Source organism: Chiloscyllium plagiosum, unplaced genomic scaffold (genome assembly GCF_037043375.1).
Source record: "Chiloscyllium plagiosum isolate Xiang-an unplaced genomic scaffold, Cpla_swu_hap1 HiC_scaffold_19, whole genome shotgun sequence".
Classification (NCBI taxonomy): Eukaryota; Metazoa; Chordata; class Chondrichthyes; order Orectolobiformes; family Hemiscylliidae; genus Chiloscyllium; species Chiloscyllium plagiosum.
In genome coordinates this window covers 52,593,082-52,614,503 of record NW_028270157.1, presented here as the reverse complement: position 1 = coordinate 52,614,503, position 21,422 = coordinate 52,593,082, and the positions used below count along the sequence as shown (strand labels likewise).

General features: G+C 42.0%; 1 protein-coding gene and 1 pseudogene across 5 annotated transcripts in view; both read right to left on the bottom strand.

Moving 5' to 3' along the window:
- kiaa0930 overlaps nucleotides 1–21,422 on the bottom strand; it is a 108,053-nt gene that overhangs the window by 49,560 nt on the left and 37,071 nt on the right. For all 5 annotated transcript variants that reach the window (XM_087997376.1, XM_043709232.2, XM_043709231.2 and 2 more), the window contains exon 2: nucleotides 89–237. In XM_087997376.1, coding sequence (XP_087853502.1) covers nucleotides 89–237 — 149 coding nt within the window. The remainder of the gene's footprint in view (nucleotides 1–88; nucleotides 238–21,422) is intronic.
- Nucleotides 10,541–11,407, bottom strand: LOC148146781 (uncharacterized; annotated as a pseudogene).

The window sequence follows — 21,422 nt, the reverse complement described above, 5'->3', positions numbered from 1 at the left end:
AACAGCAAGTCATTTGAAAACTCAGAAAAACAAGACATGGACTAACTAACTAACATGAAACATCTTTAATTTCATCGCCTGTGCCTACCTGCTTGCCGTCACTGCTGTCTGGACCAACAAAGGTCAGCTTGCGACGTACGTAGAACAACATATCATCTTGTCTCGAGGCCCATTTCTCCATGAAGTAAGTCGAAAACATCCAGGTCCAAAAGACAATCCGGTCATCTTTGAAACAGCCTAGTAAGCAAATAAATGTTCTAAGTGGAAATCTGATAGGCAAAATGTTTAACCAATGTTCTATTAACCTCTGCCAACAGCTGTTCAACGCTGTTAGCACTATCGAATACATAGTTCTCAATCTTTTCGACAGTGGGCAAAACCAACCGAAAGGTCCATGTTTTGTTTAATAAGCAAAATTTGCTGTACAAGCTAATGGTTCTGAAGTGGCTCATATTAGTGTTGTATGGTGTCTTCATAGCACAGGTGTAGCCAGTCTCAGAGACAAGTTCTACTCTTAGGTTTAGGGGGAGATGTATTTGTATCAGCTCCCCAATGTCTGAGTAATTGTGTCTGACCAGATGTAGTTTTACTTATTGCTATTGTGCAGTAAATCTTATCTAAAAACAGTGCTCTTCCATAGATTTTATACACACCCACAAAAGAAAATCACAAACTGTTCAATTTTGTACAATAGCAGATCAAGAAAACAAATATTGGAGTTTGACTCTATCCAAACAAACCAAAGACAACTCTTACACATACAAGAGTACATTTACATGCATTTGACATCCAATAGCTGAAAGGCCCTTCATTTAACCCAGTGGTCTTTCCCCACTGCATCTGGCAGCAGCTGCCCCAAGCTGCAGTACATCCCTCAGCATATAGTCCTCGGCCTTGGATCGTTCCAGTCAGAGTCAACTCTTTGTTCTGGAAGACCAACTAATTTCAAAGCAGACCAAAGAGCACCTTTCAGCAAGTTGATGGTTTTCCAGACACAGTTTGTCTCTTTGCGTGTCCCAGGGAACAGCCCGTGGAGCCCAGTCTCTCTGTATATATTCTACAATGGTGTAGCCTCCGTTTACTAGTTAGGGAGCACTGGTGGCAATAAACTACCTCAAACAACCCTGACCTAGTACCACATACTGAGAGAGGTGGCAAATTTCACAAAATATAGCAGCTATGGTCATTTGGAAAAATACCACAGATCTGCAGTGCTGCAGATTTGACTGCCAACATGAGGAGAGGTCCAGTTGAAAAAAAATTGGAAGCATATAAGCTTACCATTTTAAAGAGTAGAACTGCTTTAATATGATGGGTAATTATACTTCAGCTCTTGACTGACATCAAGACAGTAACAGCTGTAGAAAACAGCAAAAACAAAGTCAAAGTGTGTGGTACTGGAAAAGCACAGCTGGTCAGGCAGCATCCAAGCAGGAAAGTTGACATTTCAAGCATAAGCCCCTCAATTCCTGATGAAGAGCTTATGCTCGAAACATCGACTCTCCTGTTCCTTGGATGCTGCCTGACCGGCTGTGCTTTTCCAGCGTCACACTCTTCGACTGCAACGCTCCAGCATCTGCAGTCCTCACGTTTCTTCCAAAAATCAACAGGGCAAGATCAACACTTCAAAGTCAAAACTGTATTCAGAAACTGGTTAAAAAATACTAGGACAAGACAGTGGGCCTGAAAAAGGAAGAAAAGCCAGCTATATTAATGAAATAGAAGTCTTAGTGAAGGAGGCTTTTTAAGGGAGTAATAGAGCTCCAATAGTAAAGAGCTCCATGGGATAAGGAAATAACTTTTTCAAATATAGTGCAAAGACCAAAAAGGGAAGATCTGGGAGCATAAGAGAGAGTGTATCATCTCAGAATGATCACAGCTGCCATCAACATTAGGCTCCACAATGAAACGGTCCTAAAATAAACTTAGACCAGGCTTACAGAATGACAAGTCTTCAGAATTTATTATAGCTGATAGTGAGGAAATTCAAAGGCATCTAGTGAAAGGAATCTAGCACAAGAAAAACCAGGAAAAATTAAAACTCAAATAGACAAGAACTCAGTAATTAAGCAGTGACTTCAGTGGGAAGATTTATAGAGCTGCAACCAGAGAACTACATGGTAATATTTGTGTAGAACAAAGTAGATAATGCCGTAGACCTGAAGAAGGGCTTATGCCCGAAACGTCGATTCTCCCACTCTTTGGATGCTGCCTGACCTGCTGCGCTTTTCCAGCAACACATTTTTCAGCAATGTTGTAGACCTCACTGGTGGGAATTCATTTATTTTACCCAGCACAAAGTAGGAAAACTGTCTTAGCTGCAGAAGATGTACAAACCCAAGAAAGCAGGAAGCCATCATGTTGATCATTAAAATACATGGTAAAACTCAGTGATCAGTGCAGAGGTATAGTAATACAAAGAAACATTTTTAAATGCAAAACCATGACTTATTATACAATATGTAGTAACAATTTAAAGCTTTTTAAAGGAGTATTAAAAATAAATTTTAAAAAAAGACTAGCAAGAGAATATCCTGCAATATTGCTCAAGGCACAGTCTAGCAAACTTGACATTCATTCAGTTTAAAACAGAATTGATTAAAATAGAAATCCAAGCTGAAAGAATAACAGATTTGAATCAATATTGAAATGGTAAGGTTTAAAATATCTTTATAATAATAAGATTAATCAGCACATCAACAGGAAAGAAAAGATAAACTACTTCCTAGCAGATTAAATGTCAGAAATGGACCACACAGCACTCAAGTCTAGACTTCAAACAGAGTCAAAAGGTTCATAGGAACAGCATTGTTTCAAAATTAAACAAACAGTCTGATGCTGACCAAGTTCATACACTATTATTTTCCAATTATGGATGTTACTCCTCAAAACACCAAAGCATGCAGACACTTTTGAAGCTGTCCTAAGAGATTTTGGTAAATAACTCAAGAACAAATAGAACTTTGGAGAAAGCTATTCAAAAATGTGCTGGAAGCAGACACCAACAACACTCAGACAGATGCAGAAAATACAACCATACTTCAATGAGCAGAGTCTCTTCACTTAATAAGATATGGGCACATGACCAGCTGAGCCCACAGTGAAAACTAGTTAAACATCTGATGCAAATGACCAGAGTCAGTGCTGCAGGATAGCAAAGCCTCATAAGCACAGACCATGTCCAGCTGTTACTAAGAAATACTACATTTGAAAAATTATATGCCTCCTCTAAATGAGATGCAGAATTGGGATCATAATCGCAGAACAGCCCAAGTACTGGTGGTCACTCAGAGGCCTACACAAAAGGACATTTGCGTTCTTTAGAAAAAAGATCATTGGAGAAGATACCAGAGGGATTCCTAGGGGAACTAACCAATCCTGATGAGCCAGAAGAAACAGAATATTTCTACAATTGGGGAGGTCCTGTTGATTTTGATTAAAGCAAAATACTGCAACTGGTGGAAATCTGAAATAAAAGAAATTCAGCAGGCCTGGAAATAGAAACAGTTAACGTTTGAATCCATTAGGACTCTTCTCTGTTCATACAAGGCTTGATACAGGAACAAAATGTTACAGTCCTATCAAACCATTTACTATGGCTGGAGGTGTTAAAGCTCACAGAAATAAGACTGCATGGTGTTCATGAAGTAACTACCTGAAGTTGTGAACTCCACAAGTTATGCTACTATGCCATGCAGAACTGTGGAAAATATACAGTTCACAATTATTTAATTTCACTTCAGAGCCTTCATGCAGGTCTCGACCTTCATGAAAAGAGTTCGAGGAGATTGCGATCCTCCTGAAGAGCAACTGGTCCAGAAGCAAACAGCTGTCCAATCCCCCCTCCAAACACAAATCATTATTGACCAACCCATTCAGGGACAACTAGAAGATGGGTTCATAGACCTTCCCAGTTTCACAGACAAATCCAAAAAGAAAGAATCCATTGAGATCACTCACATAAGTTAATAATATTAACCAAGGAGGAAGTCACAGATCTCACAGGACTGGTAAATATGTTCAATCCTCTGCTTTATAAAAACAGAGGAGTCAATGTCAGAGAGAGAGAAAGAGAGAGAGAGAGAGAGTGCTGAGTGAGCAGTAACCTTTCAGGAGCTGAGTGTCTGATAAAAGTTTTTTTTCCACCAGTCGAACAGTGACAGTGGGCAGCTGAAGGCTTGCAGCCTGAGCAACAACTCTAGGGAGGTTCGATGCATCTGATTCCATGGCAACCAGACCAATAGGTCACTGATTCAGGACATGGTCAAGACAACAAAACCACTCAATTATCCAGGATAATGTAAACAAAATAAAAAAAGGCAACAAAATCTTCCAATTAGACAGAGATTGCCTAGTCCAGAAAGCATGGATATTGCAAGGAAGGAAGTACTTAGCTCAACAGAGCAGCTGTCTTTCCGGAAAGAAATTCTTGAAGATTCAAAAGGTAACGGACAATTAACAATATCCTCTGAGAAGGATAGCTAGGAGGCAAAATTATCTTCCAGTAGAGAATACCAACAGATCAGAAGCAGGATCAACTGTCCTCAAGAGAGAGATCTACCATTCTTTAAAATCCAAAAAGAGTGTTTTTTTTAATATAAAATTAATTCCTGTGATGAGGGCATCCCTGGTTAGGCTTGCCCCTCCCTAGTTACCCTGAGGGCAGCTAAGAGTCAACCACATTACTGTGGACCTGGAGTCACAGGTAAGGATGGCAATTTCTTTCCCTAAGAGGCCATTACTGAACTGGCTGGTTATTCTGACAATTGACAATGACTTCATTGTCATCATTAGACCCTTAGTTCCAGATTTTTTAAACTTGAATTTAAATTCCACCATCTGCCAAGGCAGGATTCGAACCCAGGCTCCCAGAACATTACCTGTATCTCTGGATTAACAGTATTGAATTGAATTTATTGTCATGTATACCAAGGCACATTGAAAATCATCTTCTTGCGAGCAGTACAGGCAGATCACAGTTAAATAGCATAGATAGTAAATAATAGGTTAAAAGCGGCAAAAACAAAAACACAGGTACAGGCGAATGTTAAGAGTTGAAAGTCCATTCAGTATTCCAACAGTAGTAGGGTAGAAACTGTTTCAAAACCAGTTGGTGTGTGTGTTCAGGCATCTGTATTTTCTCCCTGATGGTACAGGTTGTAGAATAACATTGCCAGGGCAGGATGGATCTTTGAGAATGCTGGCAGCCTTTCCTTGACAGTGGGTCTGGGAGATTGGCCTTTTTGATTGTCTGCCACTCTCTGGTCACCAGTCTCTGTAACTGTCTCCGATCGTGAATGGTACAGTTGCCACACCAGGTAGTGATATATCCAGACAGAATGCTCTCGATGGCACACCTATAAAAAGTTGACAAGGGTATTCACCATCATGCCAAATTTTCTCAGCTACCTGGAGGAAGAAGAGACGTTGTTGGGCCTTTGTAACCAACGGTTCCACATGAAGAATCCAAAGAAAGCTTGTTGTGGATGACCACTCCCAGGAGCTTGACACTCTCCACTCTTTCCACCTCTGTGCTGTTAAATGTGTAGGGGAGCACGAGTAACATCCCGCTGAATGTCAATAACTAATTCCTTGGTTTGGCCGGCATTGAGAGCTAGGTTGTTCTCAGTGCACCATTTTTCCAGGTCTTCCACCTCCCGCCTGTAGTCTATCACCACCAGCTGAGATTCGACCGACTATGGTGGTGTCATCAGCGTCCTTCTAAATGTTATTTGGCGATGCAGTTGTGTGTATACAGTGAGTACAGCAGGGGCCTGAGTCCACACCTCTGGGGGAGCTCCAGTGTTAAGCGTTAGTGAGGATGAAATATTGGGCAGCAACTTTCACTGATTGTGGCCTGTGGGTCAGGAAACTGAGGATCCGGTTGCAGAGAGTGGGGCTTAATCTGAATTCACTAAATTTAGTAATCAGTCTCGAGGGGATAATAGTATTGAAGGCTGAACTGTTGTCAATGAGTAGGATTCTTACTTAGCTGTTCTTGGTGTCAAGATGTTCTAGGGAGGAGCGAAGGGCAAGTGATATGGCACCTGACATGGATCTGTTGGTCCGATAGGCAAATTGGAGTGGGTCAAGAGTAGTGGGGAGGCTGGAGTTAATTAATGCCATGACCAGCCTTTGAAAGCACTTCATGACCACCGAGGTTAGGGCCACTGGGCAGTAGTCATTGAGACAGGCTGCAAGAGCCTTCTTAGGCGCAGGGATGGCCCTCTTGAAACAGGCAGGGACAGTGGCCTGTTGCAGGGAGAGGGTGAAGATGTCCAAGAAGACCTCTGCCAGTTGATCTGCGCATGCTCCGAGTGCACGGCCTGGTACTCCGTCTGGTCCCATCGTTTTCCTTGGATTCACACAAAAGGAAAACTGATTTGACCTCTGATGCAGTGACTGTTGGGATAGGTTCATTAGGAGTTGTCAGAATGGGTGTTACCTCTCCACCGAAATTCTGCTCAAAACGAGCATAGAAGGTGTTGAGATGATCTGGGAGGGATGCGTCTTTGTCTGCTATCTTGCACTGTCTTTTTAGAACCGGTGGTTTCATTCAGTCCTTGCCATAGTCACCGGGTGTCTGTCTGGGTCTCTAGTTTGGATCGATATTGGTCCTTGGCTATCTTAATGGCTCTGTGAAGGTCATACTTGAATTCCTTATACTTGAGTGGATCTCCTGATCTGAAGGCCTCTCATGGTTTCTAGCAGATTCTGTATGTCCTGGAGTTTAGATTAGAGTGGTGCCAGAAAAGCACAGCAGGTCAGGCAGCATCCAAGGAGCAGGATGCCCCTCAGATGCTGCCTGACCTGCTGTGCTTTTCCAGCACCACTCTAATCTAAACTCTGGTTTCCAGCATCTGCAGTCCTCACTTTTGCCCTCTATGTCCTGATTCATCTAGCGTTTCCTGCTGGGAACACCCAGATTAACTTTCTCGGTATGCAGTCCCCCACATACTTGCTGATAAAGTCTGAGATGGTGGTGGCGTACCTGCGGATTGTTTGAACATGGCCCAATCAGCCAATTCCAGACAGCACCAGAGTTGATCCTCTGCCTCCTCCGACCAGCACTGGACCTGTAGGCCATCGTCTCCCCAATAGTGTAGAATAGTGCAAATTTCCTGGAATTTGGTATTTGTGACAGACATTTTTGGAGGGAAGGGGAAGAAAGACCGGATAGGAGTAAGAATATTACATGTGATTAAATAATGATTTAACTTTGAGGAATAAAACTCAAGAGACGTTATAGAAAGTAATGGCTCTGGACTTCATCTTACATGGACTTCTACTCAGGGCACACTGTCTGTATGGAGAAAAGGAATTCAACCCTAGCTTTTGGAGCAAGATGTTTATGAGCCTTCCAACCATAGTCGAAATCCTAAAATAGCTTAAATCAACATATTATACATGAGGACTGCTCTCAACACAATGAAAGCTTGCCACGTTTGGAAGTGTTGCTGGCTTGCCATTCATTTATTGCACACATCGGCTTTTCACCAATGATAACAGGAACACATGCAAATTAAATTTCATAATACACTTCCTAAAATGTGTTGACTCTAAAATTAAACATGGTAATATGTTGACTCAAATGTGCAATCCACAATTTCAGTTCACTTTCAGTAACTGTGGGACTGGTTAAAAAAACTGCAAGAACTGTGGATGCTGGAAATCTGACACACAAAAAACCAATTGCTGGAAAATCTCAGCAGATCTGGCAGCATCTCCAGAGAGAAAACAGAGCTAATATTTTGGGTCCAGTGACCCTTCCTCAGAAATGCTGAATTGGTTTGATGATTTCACACGTCACCAGTATTCACTCAGGACACCCAGCCTTCTGAGAACCTGGTAAACACAGGATCAACCTCAGATAGATATCGATCAAACCCGCAGCAGTGGGTCATTATTGATGACTGAAACTTTGCATGAAGCATGAAGACAACAATTGACTTGTTGAGCACCTTCAAGACATGCAAAGATCCCATGCCACTGCAAGATGCAGGAATGGCCTTTGTGATCTCATATTACTGCACCAACCCAAGAAATATGCATTTAAGGTGTAAAAATTAAAAATACAAAAATCCTCTTATTGGCAGATTTTGCATTCATTCCAATACAATTTATCCTAGAGAGTGTTAAATATTATATTTAATGCTTTTTAGTACAATAAATTGAGCCTTAGCAACTGTAAATGGCTATTAACTCAGAGCTGGATGCAAATTGCAAAACTGGTAGGTGTAATTAATGAGCTCTAGTTTTGAATCAAGTAGATTGTATCACTATATTAAGTACTTGCAAATTGAGGAACAGTCCTTTTTGTGTTGAGTCAACTTACATGTGTGAAACACATATTACAGTTACTTCTGCAGGAGACAAAAAAAAAAGTAATAAATCAGAATATTGACAGAATGTTGAAACTTCACTGCTATTTCGGGTCATCAAGTATGAGTACTGAAAGTTCGAGTGGCAGAGAACAATAAAGTTTGGTGACTGATGACCGACTGCAGCATTTACTGTGAGGAGTGCAATAAAGTGACAGACATTCTGTATAAACACAATCCAAATGGACCTTTGTGGGGATTTCACCAACTCTCAAATGCATCCAAATCCTTTTGGACAGCACTAGGACAGCAGGAAGAAGAAATAGGGTCACTTGAGTATAAAAGTTATACAGTCTGGGTAAGGGAATAGAGAGAAGTAAAATACTGTAACCCATACCCAAATCAATTACTTTTTCATTTAGTTACCACTTTCTTCCAATGGATTCCAAATTCTAGAAGATTTCATTTGCAGTGAAAAACCTTACGGTGTTACATATAGTTTGTGATTATGTCTCCTCCAATCAATGAGTGGATGTGTATTACAGTCAGTTAAGAAACATGCTCATGATATCATCAATGCATCATTTCCGGAAGGCGAGAGATTTCATGCTCCATCCTATCACAGTTCACTTGAAGCATGACACGACTAAAAACTTTCTCCTCTGCTGGAAAATTGTAGCTTAATATTAGCTCAAACACTGATGCACCAGAGGAATATATTGTTTGTATATAATAGTTAGTTGTCATAAATATCTTTGGATTCTTCGATGCCATGATATTCACACTTAGTTCTTACATTACAAAATGTAAAATACCCTGTTAGAAGGCAAACTCACATCTCCAAATAACTACAAGTTTCCATTCTGCAGTTAATAGAAGAGTAAGTGAGGTCCTAGTAGTCATAAACCTCACTTTGCTAATAATTCTTTATCTCTTATTTACATTAATGTTCTTATTATCTTAGTATAAAATGTTTCAAAGATCGTTGATCCCATCCTGTGTTATGTAATGTTTGCTCCTTCCCACATTTTGATCTTTTTAGAGAGAGCAAGTCCAAATTCAATTCCAAAATGGAATCTAAACATTGGAATTTTTTAAAACATAACTATAGCGCTATTACATAGACTGGAATTGAGAGAAAGTACATAATATGGCATTAATCTGTTAAAGTTACACTGAAAAGGATGGTTTACACATGCATATTAATGGCAAAGTAATAAACAAACAAGCCATAAATTAGGAGTACTTGTTATATGAACAGAACATGTCAGACCTTATACTGATGAGCCATGTTATACAAAAGGGCATGTTTTTAATGAACTGCGTCAAACAATAAATCAGAACACTAAGAAAGGATGGCCTGCCCAGGTATAAAATCTCTAGGGAATTCAGTACAGGTCATTCTGCTATAATGAGTGTTGCGTTAACGCAAATTCACTAACACGGTTGACAAATTGGGGAGTGTTTCTCAAGTGCAAACCTTTTAAAATGGTGCTGCCTGTAACACAATTACATCACCAACACTTTAAGCACTGTTTCTCAAACGTGATTTTTCTATAATGTGGGGTTGCTCAAGAATACAACCAGTGCCTTGTAGAACAACAACCTGTACTCTAAATTAAGGAATCCATCCTGAAAAAGGTGTCCAAGACCAAGTTAAAAATCACAACGCCAGGTTATAGTCCAACAGGTTTAATTGGAAGCACACTAGCTTTGAGCGTCGCTCCTTCATCAGGTGGTAGTGGAGGGCTCAATCCTAATTTACAGAATTTATAGCAAAAACTTAGTGTGATGTAACTGAAATTATACATTGAAAAATTGATTGTCCGTTAAGCCGTTCATCGATAGTTTCACTTCTTGGGTAAATCACAAAACCTTTTTTTAAAAAAGTTGCATTCTCAGGCTAGCTGTTAACAATGGTGATAGCTAGACAATATGTTGAAGGTGTTGGCCCCCTGTGTTCTCTGTCTATGTCATGATGTTTAGATTGATTCTAATCTAAAAAGTGAGAGAATGGAGTTTTACATGAATGCATGCAGTTTTTGAGCAAAATACAATGTAACCCTGAAAGTACAAATTCATCCCACAAAATGTGTGCATGTGGGTCTTTGTGTGTGTGCGCGTGTGGGTCTGTGTGTGTGCGTGTGTGTCTGGGTTGGGGGTTGAGAGTGAGTGTGCGAGAGTGAGAGTGAGTGTGTGCGTGTAGTGAGTGTAGAGTGTCACCTGTAATGTGACATGAACCCAAGGTCCCGGTTGATGCCCTCCCTATGGGTACCGAACTTAGCTATCAGCCTCTGCTTGGCCACGTTTTGCTGCTGCCTGTCCCGAAGTCCGCCTTGGAGGATGGTCACCCGAAGGTCCGAGGTCAAATGTCCTGGACCACTGAAGTGTTCCCCAACTGGGAGGGAACCCTCCTGTCTGTTGATTGTTGTGCGGTGCCCATTTATCCGTTGTCGTAGCCTTTGCTCGGTTTCCCCAATGTACCATGCCTCTGGGCATCCTTGCCTGCAACATATAAGATAGACAATGTTGGCTGAGTTACATGAGTACCTGCCATGTACAAGGTGGGAGGCGTCCCCACACGTAATGGTGGTATCTATGTCCACACTCTGACATGTCTTTCAGCGCCTACCATGACAGGGTTGTATGGAGTTGTCCTGAGAGCCGGGTAGCTTGTTACGAACAACGATCTGTTTGAGGTTTGGTGGTTGTTTAAAGGCAAGTAGTGGAGGTGTGGGGAAGGTCTTGGTGAGGTGCTCATCCTCATTGATAATGTGTTGCTGGTCACGAAGAACATGGCGTCGTTTTTCAGCTCCTGGGAAATACGGAACAACGAAGGGTACCCTGTCAGTTGCAGCATGTATCTGTCTCCTGAGGAGGTCATTACGGTTCCTTGCTGTGGCACGTCGGAACTGGCGGTCGATGAGTTGGGCATCGTACCTCGTTCTTGTGAGGGCATCCCTGAGTACTTCCAGGTGTCCATCAAGTTCCTCCTCATCGGAGCAGATCCGGTATATGCGTATGGCTTGTCCATAGGGAATGGCTGTTTTAATATGTTTTGGGTGGAAGCTGGAGAAGTGTAGCATTGTGAGGTTGTCTGTGGGTTTGTGGTAGAGTGTGGTGCTGAGGTGTCCATCCTTTATGGAGGTGCATGTGTCCAAGAATGAGACAGATAGTCAAGAGTAGTCCATGGTGAGTTTAATGATGGGATGAAACTTGATGTCACTGTGTAGTTTTATCAGTGACTCCTCGCCATGGGTCCAGAGGAGGAAAATGTCATCAATGTACCTGGTGTACAATGTTGTTGGAGATCCTGCATAGAGGAGTCTTGTTCGAACCTGTGCATAAAAACGTTGGCATATTGGGGTGCAAATTTGGTCCCCATGGCTATTCCATGTGTCTGGATGAAGAACTGGTTGTCAAAGGTGAAGACCTGATCAAGGATAAATCGGATGAGTTGTAGGATGGTATTTGGAGATTGGCAGTTGTTGGTATTGAGTACTGAGGCTGTTGCTGCAATACCATCATCGTGGGGGATGCTGGTGTCCTCCAAGGTGGACTTCAGGACAGGCAGCAGCAAAAATTGGCCGAGCAGAGGCCGATAGCTAACTTCGGTACCCATAGGGAGGGCCTCAACCTGAACCTTGGGTTCATATCACATCACAGGTGACCACCATTGCACTACACACACATACAGATGCGCACACAGACACCCACATACACCCTTACAAACACACATTCCCACACTCTCACATGCACCCCCTCACAGACTTAAGACACTCTACACTCACCACACACACACACACAATCCCCCAACCCAGACAGACAGACAGACAAAGACCCACTTGCACACATTTTGTGGGGTGAATTTGTACTTTCAGGGTTACATTGTACTTTGCTCAAAAACTGCATGCATTTATGTAAAACTCCGTTATCTCACTTTTTAGATTAGAATCAATCTAAACATCATGGCATAGACAGAACACAGGGGGCTAACGCCTTCAACATATTATCTAGCTATCACCATTGTTAACAGCTAGCCTGAGAATGCAACTTTTGGGAAAAAAAGGTTTTCTGATTTACACATGAAAGAAGTGAAACTATGGTATCAAACAGATGAAAAACTTAACAGACAAATCAATTTTTCAACATATAATTTCAGTTACATCACTAAATTTTTGCGATAAATTCTGTGTGTTAGGTAACTATTAGATACAAGACAATGCTGAAAATTTAGTTTCCTGCAGAAAGTTTGGTACACATCATGACAGTAGTCGAAATAGATGAAGATGGAATTAAATTATCAATAGAAATCAATAACGTAGAAATCGCAGCTTATCATTGTGGGACATATTCAGATCCCATGAAACAGAGGAGCTCAAAAGGTAATCTTCAAAAGAAATATCATTCACAATAGAGTTCTACCAGGGACTTGAGTTCATTGTTCAACTATTGGATGGGTCTCTCAACAACACCAGAGTGAAACTGCACAGTAACTGCTTTTGCTATTTGAATTCATGTATCGCTGGACATCGGAGTGCATCTGGGAAAATTAACAAACAGTGAAATTCACAACTGACCTTGGAGGAACTGTTTGGGCGAAGTTCACAGCACAGAATCAGATAAGTTAATTCTTTTAAGTAGCCTACAGAAAGTCTGCAGTAGAGAGTAGAGTAGGTTCTTGCTCGATTATATGTTTTTTGCGATGTGTCTCTTGATTAAAATATAAGCCATAGCTATTAATCTAACCTGGGGCAGTGTTTTGTAGAGGAATAAGATGGTGTTATTTTCTGGGTCTGTAGATCGTGAAGGAGCAAAAATGGCCTTTAGTAGAGCAATATGTGCTTCTTGTCAGATGTGGGAGTTCAAAGAGTATTTAAGGGTGACTGCGGATGATATCTGCAATAAATATCAGTTGTGAATCTTATCAGATCGAATGGATTGGTTGGAGAGTCAATTAGAAGCAATGAGGAATTTACAACAGCAACCGTATGTTAATGGATGGCAGTTATAGGAAGGGGAGGTGGGGAGTCTCAGATACAGTCAAATAGATGGGTCAACTCCAGGAAAGGTAAGAGAGATAGGCACCTAGTGCAGGTGTGTTCTGTGGCTATACCCGTTTCAAACAAGTATGCTGTTTTGGAAAATGTAGGGGGTGATGGATTCTCAGGGGAACGTAGCACGAACAGCCATGTTTCTGGTATTGAGACTGGCTCTAATGCAATGAGGGGTATGTCGGGTTCCAAGAGATCAACTGTGTTAGGGGATTCTCTAGTCAGAGGCACAGACAGACATTGCTCTGGCCAGAATGGTGTGTTGCTTCCCTGGTGCCAGGATCAAGGATGTCTCAGAGGGTGCAGAATGTTCTCAACTGCGAGAGGGGCCAGCAGGAGGTCATTGCTTCCAACGTGTACAATGACATAGGAAGGGAAAAGGTTGAGATTCTGAAGGGTGATTCCAGAGAGTTAGGCAGGAAGTTAAAAAGGAGGTCCTCGAGAGCAGTAATATCTGGATTACTCCCGGTGCTACGAGCTAGTGAGGGCAGGAATAGGAGGATAGAACAGATGAATGCATGGCTGAGGAGCTGGCGTATGGGAGAAGGATTCACTTCTTTGGATCACTAGAATCTCTACTGGGGTAGAAGTGACTTATACAAGAAGGACAGATTGCACCTAAATTGGAAGGGAACTAATATACTGGTAGGGAAATTTGCTAGAACTGCTCAGGAGGATGGGACCCTGGGAGATAGTGAGGAAAGAGATCGATCTGAGATGGGTACAGCTGAGAACAGAAGAGTCAAACAAACAAACAAAGTCAGGGCAGGCAGGGACAAGGTAGGACTAATAAATTAAACTGCATTTATTTCAATGCAAGGGGCCTAACAGAGAAGGCAGGTGAACTCAGGGCATAGTTAGGAACATGGGACCGGGATATCATAGCAATTACAGAAACATGGCTCAGGGATGGGCAGGACTGGCAGCTTAATGTTCCAGGATACAAATGCTACAGGAAGGATATAAAGGGAGGCAAGAGAGAAGGGGGAGTGGCATTTTTGATAAGGGATAAGGAGGATATTCCTGGAAATACATCCAGGGAAGTTATTTGGATGGAACTGAGAAATAAGAAAAAGGGATGATCACCTCATTGGGATTGTATTATAGACACCCTAATAGTCGGAGGGAAATTGAGAAACAAACTTGTAAGGAGATCTCAGCTATAAGAATAATAGGGTGGTTATGGTAGGGGATTTTAACTTTCCACACAGACTGGGACTGCCATAGTGTTAAAGGGTTAGATGGAGAGGAATTTGTTAAGTGTGTTTAAGAAAACTTTCTGATTCAGTATGTGGATATACATACTAGAGAAGGTGCAAAACTTGACTTACTCTTGGGACAGCACAGTGGTTAGCACTGCTGTCTCACAGCATCAGAGACCCAGGTTCAATTCCCACCTCAGGCAACTGTCTGTGTGGAGTTTGCACATTCTCCCAGTGTCTGCGTGGGTTTCCTCCAGTTTCCTCCCACAGTCGAAAAATGTGGTTAGGTGAATTGGCCATGCTAAATTGCCCAGAGTGTTAGGTTAAGAGGTAAATGTAGAGGAATGGATCTGGGTGGGCTGCTCTTCAGTGGGTCGGTGTGGACTTGTTGGGCCGAAGGGTCTGTTTCCACACTAAGTAATCTAATCTAATCTAAAAATAAGGCAGGGCAGGTGACTGAGGTGTCAGTGGGGGAGCACTTTGGGGCCAGCAACCATAATTCTATTAGATTTAAAATAATGATGGAAAAGGATAGACCAGATCTAAAAGTTGAAGCTATAAATTGGAGAAAGGCTAATTTTGATGGCGTTAGGCAAGAACTTTCAAAAGCTGATTGAGGACAGATGTTCTCAGGTAAAGGGACGGCTGGAAAATGGGAAGCCTTCAGAAGTGAAATAACAAGAATCCAGAGAAAGTATATTCCTGTCAGGGTGAAAGGGAAGGCTGGTAGGTATAGGGAATGCAGGATGACTAAAGAAATTGAGGGTTTGTTAAGAGAAAGAAGGAAGCAAATGTCAGGTATAGACAGGAGAGATGGAGTGAATCCTTAGAAGAGTATAAAGGAAGTAGGAGTATACTTAAGAGGGAAATCAGGAGGGCAAAAAAGGGGACATGAGATTGGATTCTACTTAATTCTATTTGCGAAAGCTAAGGGTTTTTACAAATATATTAAGGACGAAAGGGTAACTATGGAGAGAATAGGGCCCCTCAAAGATCAGCAAGGCGGCCTTTGCGTGGAGCCGCAGTAAATGGAGGAGATACTAACCGTGTATTTTGCATTAGTATTTGCTGTGTAAAAGAATATGGAATACATAGACTGTAGGGAAATAGGCAAACACCTTGCAAAATGTCCATATTACAGAGAAGGAAATGCTGGATGTCTTGAAACACATGAAGGTGGATAAATCCCCAGGACCTGATCAGGTGTACCCAAGAACTTTGTGGGAAGCTACAGAAGTAATTACTGGACCACTCGCTGAGATATTTGTATCATCGATAGTCACAGGTGAGGTGCTGGAAGACTGGAGGTTGGCTATGTGGTGCCACTGTTTAAGAAGGGTGGCAAGGACAAGCCAGGGAACTATAGATCAGTGAACCTGATGTCAGTGGTGGGCAAGTTGTTGGAGGGAATTCGGAGGGACAGGATGCACATGTATTTGGAAAGGCAAGGACTGATTCGGGATAGTCAACATGGCTTTGTGCGTGGGAAATCATGTCTCACAAATTTGATTGAGTTTTTTGAAGTAACAAAGAGGATTGATGAGGGCAGAGCAGTAGATGTGATCTATTTGTGCTTCGTTTGACAAGGTTCCCCATGGGAGATTGGTTAGCAAAGTTAGATCTCACTGAATACACGGAGAACTAGCTATTTGGATGCAGAACTGGCTCAAAGTTAGAAGACAGAGGGTGGTGGTAGTGGAGGGTTGTTTTTCAGACTGGAGCCCTGTGACCAATGGAGTGCCACAAGGATCGGTGCTGGGTCCATCGTAATTTATGTAAATGATTTGGATGTGAACATAGGAAGTATAGTTGATAAGTTGCAGAAGATACCAAAATTGGAGGTGTCGTGGAAAGCTAAGAAGGTTACCTCAGTGTACAATGGGACTTTGATCAGATGGACTGATGGGCCGAGGAGTGGCAGATGGAGTTTAATTTATATAAATATGAGATGCTGCATTTTGGAAAGGTAAATCAGTACAGAACTTATACATTTAATGGTAAGGTCCTGGGGAGTGTTTCTGAACAAAGAGATCTTTGAATGCAAGTTCATTATTCCTTGAAAGTGGAGTTGCAGGTAGATTGGATCGTGAAGGCGGCATTTGGTATGCTTTCAGTTATTGGTCAGAGTATTGAGTACAGGACTTGGGAGGTCATGTTGCAGCTGTACAGGACATTGGTTAGGCCACTGTTGGAATATTGCATGCAATTCTGGTCTCCTTCCTATCAGAAAGATGTTGTGAAACTTGAAAGGGTTCAGAAAAGATTTACAAGGATGTTGCCAGGGTTGGAGGATTTGAGCTATAGGGAGAGGCTGAACAGGCTGGGTTATTTTCTCTGGAGCACTGGAGGCTGAGGAGTGACCTTATAGAGGTTTACAAAATCATGACGGGCATGGATAGGATAAGTAGACAAAGTCTTTTCCCTGTGGTTGGGGAGTCCAGAACCAGAGGGCATAGGTTTAGGATGAGAGGGGAAAGATATAAAGAGAGACTTAAGGGGAAACTTTTTCACAGAGGATGGTGCATGTATGGAATGAGCTACCAGAGGAAGTGGTGGAGACTAGTACAATTGCAACACTTAAAAGGCATTTGGATGGATATATGAATAGAAAGGGTTTGGAAGGATTTGGGCCTGGTGCTGGCAGGTGGGACTAGATTGGGTTGGGATATCTGGTCGGCCTCGACAGATTGGACTGAAGGGATCGGTTTCCATGCTGTACATTTCTATGACTCTAAGTCATTTAAGGATCACATTTGCATCGAGGCAGGCGGACAGACGAAGGGGTGGAAGTAAGCACGTTACTCCTCTTGACGTTTTGTGCAATTTTGTTATCAAATCTGGGGATGCAATATTGCAGTCACCAGACCATTCAAAAGAATGTGGAATATGCTTTTCTGTGGATGGAGAGGAAGGTGATCTGTTGTAGAGATGATTCTAACTAAAGAGTGGGCTCCTTACAATAATGCTTTAGTTAAAGTGAGTAGGAATGAACTTGAACGGTGTTAGATATCAACAACAATGAATGAAACAACTTTTAAAAAGTGATTTGATTGTGGTTCAAAGGATAACTTTATAGAATTATCACTGATTTAATTATTACCAATATGAGGTTTACTTTTCAAATATCACAATAGTAATCACTTAGACCAACAGTGACAGTTGACATTTTTTATTCCGAGAGCAACTTGACCCCTATTTTAGGGAGTACTTTTTCAGGCTTCAGAGATCAATTTATGTGCTGTGATCTACATTAAATCTGGCTACTGTTGTATCAGTGAAAACAGTACAGCCCTTGGTACAAGCCATTCCCATCTTTGAACACGTCTATCCCCATACATTAACAGCGCAAAGGTGGAATTGGCAGAGAGTGTCAAGCTCCTGGGAGTGGTCATCAACAACAAGCTTTCTTGGACTCATGTGGATGCACTGGTTACAAAAGGCCCAACATCACTTCTTCCTCAGGCAGCTGAGGAAATTTGGCATGACGACAAATACCCTTGCCAACTTTTATCGGTGCGCCATAGAGAGTATTCCGTCTAGATGTATCATTACATGGTGTGGCGACTGTACCATTCAAGAGCGGAGATGGTTACAGAGAGTGGTGAACTCAACCCAGACAATCACAAAGGCCAACCTCCCTTCTATAGAATCCATCTACCAGATCCACTGTCAAAGAAAGGCCGCCAGCATTCTCAAAGATCCATCCCTCCCTGGCAATGTGTTTCACAACCTCTACCATCGGGGAGAAAGTACAGAAGCCTGAACACACACACCAGCCGGTTTTGAAACAGTTTCTACCCTACTTTTGTTAGAATTACTGAATGGACTCTCAAACTCTTAACATTCACCTATACCTTTTTTTATTTTTGCCACTGTTTACCTATTATTTACTTATCTGTGCTACTTAGCTCTGATCTCCGTGCTTTTCACTGCCTCAGTACACATGACAATAAATTCAATCCAATTTGAAACCTCAGATAGTGGCGCACTCACCTCCAGGTCAGAAAGGTCACATTCCACTTTACAACTTGAACATGATGTAGGCTAACACCCCAAACATCGTGTTGATGATTTTGATTTGATTTCAATCACAAATGAATTGGAAATTGTGTCCAGCTGGCTAAAAAACCATCACCATGCCTAGTCCTGTTTTCTCAACTCTTAATATGTTCAACCTTCTGGGGTGGAAGGGATGGATGGATTATACCATTCAAAATAATAGCAACTTATGCATTAACCTGCATCACATGATAGATGCAGGTTAATGGATTCCAGAACCACGGTGGCTGAGTGGTTAGCACTGCTGTCTCACAGCACCAGGGTCCCAAGTTCGTTTCCAGCCTCGGGCGACTGTCTGTGTGGAGTTTGCACATTCTCCCGTGTCTGCGTGGGTTTGCTCTGGTTTTCTCCCACAGTCCAAAGATGTGCAGATCAGGTGAATTGGCCATGGTAAGTTGCCCAGAGTGTCAGGTTGCATTAGTCAGAGGGAAATTGGACTGGGTGGGTTACTCTTCGGAGGGTTGGTATGGACTGGTTGGGCCGAAGGGTCTGTTTCCAAACTGTAGGGAATCTAATCTTATCTGGTGCACAGGAAGAGATGATAGGCAATCTCATTGAAACAGACAGGATTAAGGGATTTGACAGGATAAACAATGAGAGGATTTTACCCCTCTTGGTAGAGTCTAGGACAGGGCAGAGTCTCAGAATTAAGAGCACCAGCTTAAGACAGAGATTGTGAGAATTTTCTTCTCAGAGGGTTGAGTATCTTTGGAAGTCCTGGCCCCAGAGAGCTATGGGACAAACGCCTTTGTGTGTATTCAAGGATGAGAGATAGTTCTTGCTTAGTAGAAAAATCATGGGTTACAGGGAAAAAGCAGGAATAGTGGATCAGCCATAATCCTATCGAATGGTGGAGCAGGCTCAGTGAGCCAAATGGCCTACTCCTGTTCATATATCTCATGGATTTATGATCTTCGAGACTTACGGAAGACATGGAAACAAATCCTGTATTCCAGACCCAATTTCTCATGGAATGTCCTGCCCATGCATTCAAAGATTTTCACGTTGTGAATCAGCCTGTTTAGTTACAAAGATCTGTGGCAGACACTAGTGATCAAGTAAACTTTACCCTAAATGGAGGGACAGCTGATAATGCTGACAATAGGAGTCCATGCCACACTGTCAGAGGTATTAAACTGGCAGCTTGCCAGCTCTCTCAGGGAGACTTAAAAGATCCTGTGACATTATTTCAAAAGGTGACCACAGACATTATTCCTATTGCCCTGGCCAATATTTATCCTACACTGGAGGTATAATATGATTCTATTGACTAACATCTCCAGATCAGATTACACTCCCATTCGGGAAAGCTTGCTGTACAGAAATTGGCTGCCAAGTTTCCTACATTAAAACAGTGACTACAATTCACAAGTATTTAATTGGGTGTAAGTGTTGAAAGATAATATATAAATTTAAGCTTAAAAAAACCTCTCCTTTACTTTTGTTTCAAAAAGGAAGAGATTTATTTCTATAATTGCAGTAACTGTCAAAAATGCTCACTTTACAGGATCTGATCAGAAACTTTTATTAGCAAACTTTAGATAATAGAGCATATTAGAATCTCCTTTGCAAAATCTCTGAGGCATATATCTAATGAAGGGCTTACACCTGAAACGTCGACTCTCCTGCTCCTCAGATGCTGCCTGATCTGCTGTGCTTTTCCAGCACCACACTGACTGATCTCCAGCATCTGCAGTCCTCGCTTTCTCCTGGAGGATTGCAGGAAGTGACATGATTTGTCCTGGGAGCTGACTGATGGAGACAACTTGTTGCTTATCAAATATCAATGAGTAAAACTAAAAAAGTGGGAGTTTGGGGAAAATACTGTCGTGGTGCAGTGGTAGCGTCCCGACCTCTGAGCAAAGAGGCATGTGTTGAAGTCCCACTTACTCCAGAGTTGTGTAATAACATCTTTGAACAGGTTGAGGAGTAAATATAAAAGGCTACCCAGTCACCTCAGAAAGGGCTTTCAGAGATTCCAGCTGGTAGTGAGCTGGGACTTAACAGTGTGGGAGCTAGGTTTTAGAATGTTAAGCGTTTTCCTTTTGCTTTTATCCTAGAGTTAGGTAAAATCAGTCATGCTGCGGAAATTTCAATGACTGATTCTACTAGCCTCCCAGTGAAATAATGCATGCAGAAATTGTGAACACACGCAGTTTCACAGCCATCTATTAATTGGCACAACTGTGTGCTGGAGGGAAACAAACTAACCGTAGTGGCTTCAAAGACTTGGGAGAAATTAATTACAGCTTCCAGGAAGAGATTTCTTTAAGCTCCACATATTGTGAAAGTTATCTAGTTTCATCAAGTGATAATTAACTTAATCTGAACAACTACACACACAAGAGCAGTTCTTGTAGAATGTCAGAGTCCCCTACACTGTGTGGAAGCAGGTCATTCGGTCCATTGAGTCCACATCTACCCTTGGAAGAGCAGCCCATCTAGACACACCCCCTACCCTATCTCTGTAACCCACATTTCCCAGAACACCTGCGAGTTAAGAAAAAGTGGACTTTTGGCAAGAGTCTGGAAACTCCCATCAAATCTATTGGAGAATGGGGTTATGACCACAGTGCTTTTTGTGGGATCTTGCTGTGCACATGTTGGTTGCCCCTTTTGTCCTGTATTACACCACTTCAGAAATTTGGAACATTCTGATATTGTGAAAATTTTAGATTGACAATCCTCTTTTTAATATTCAAAAAGATGTTGGATGTCAGATGCAAAAATCATTTGGGACTGGATGCTAATTTTTTGTAATCCTTTCCTTTTAAAGCAAAGTTGGT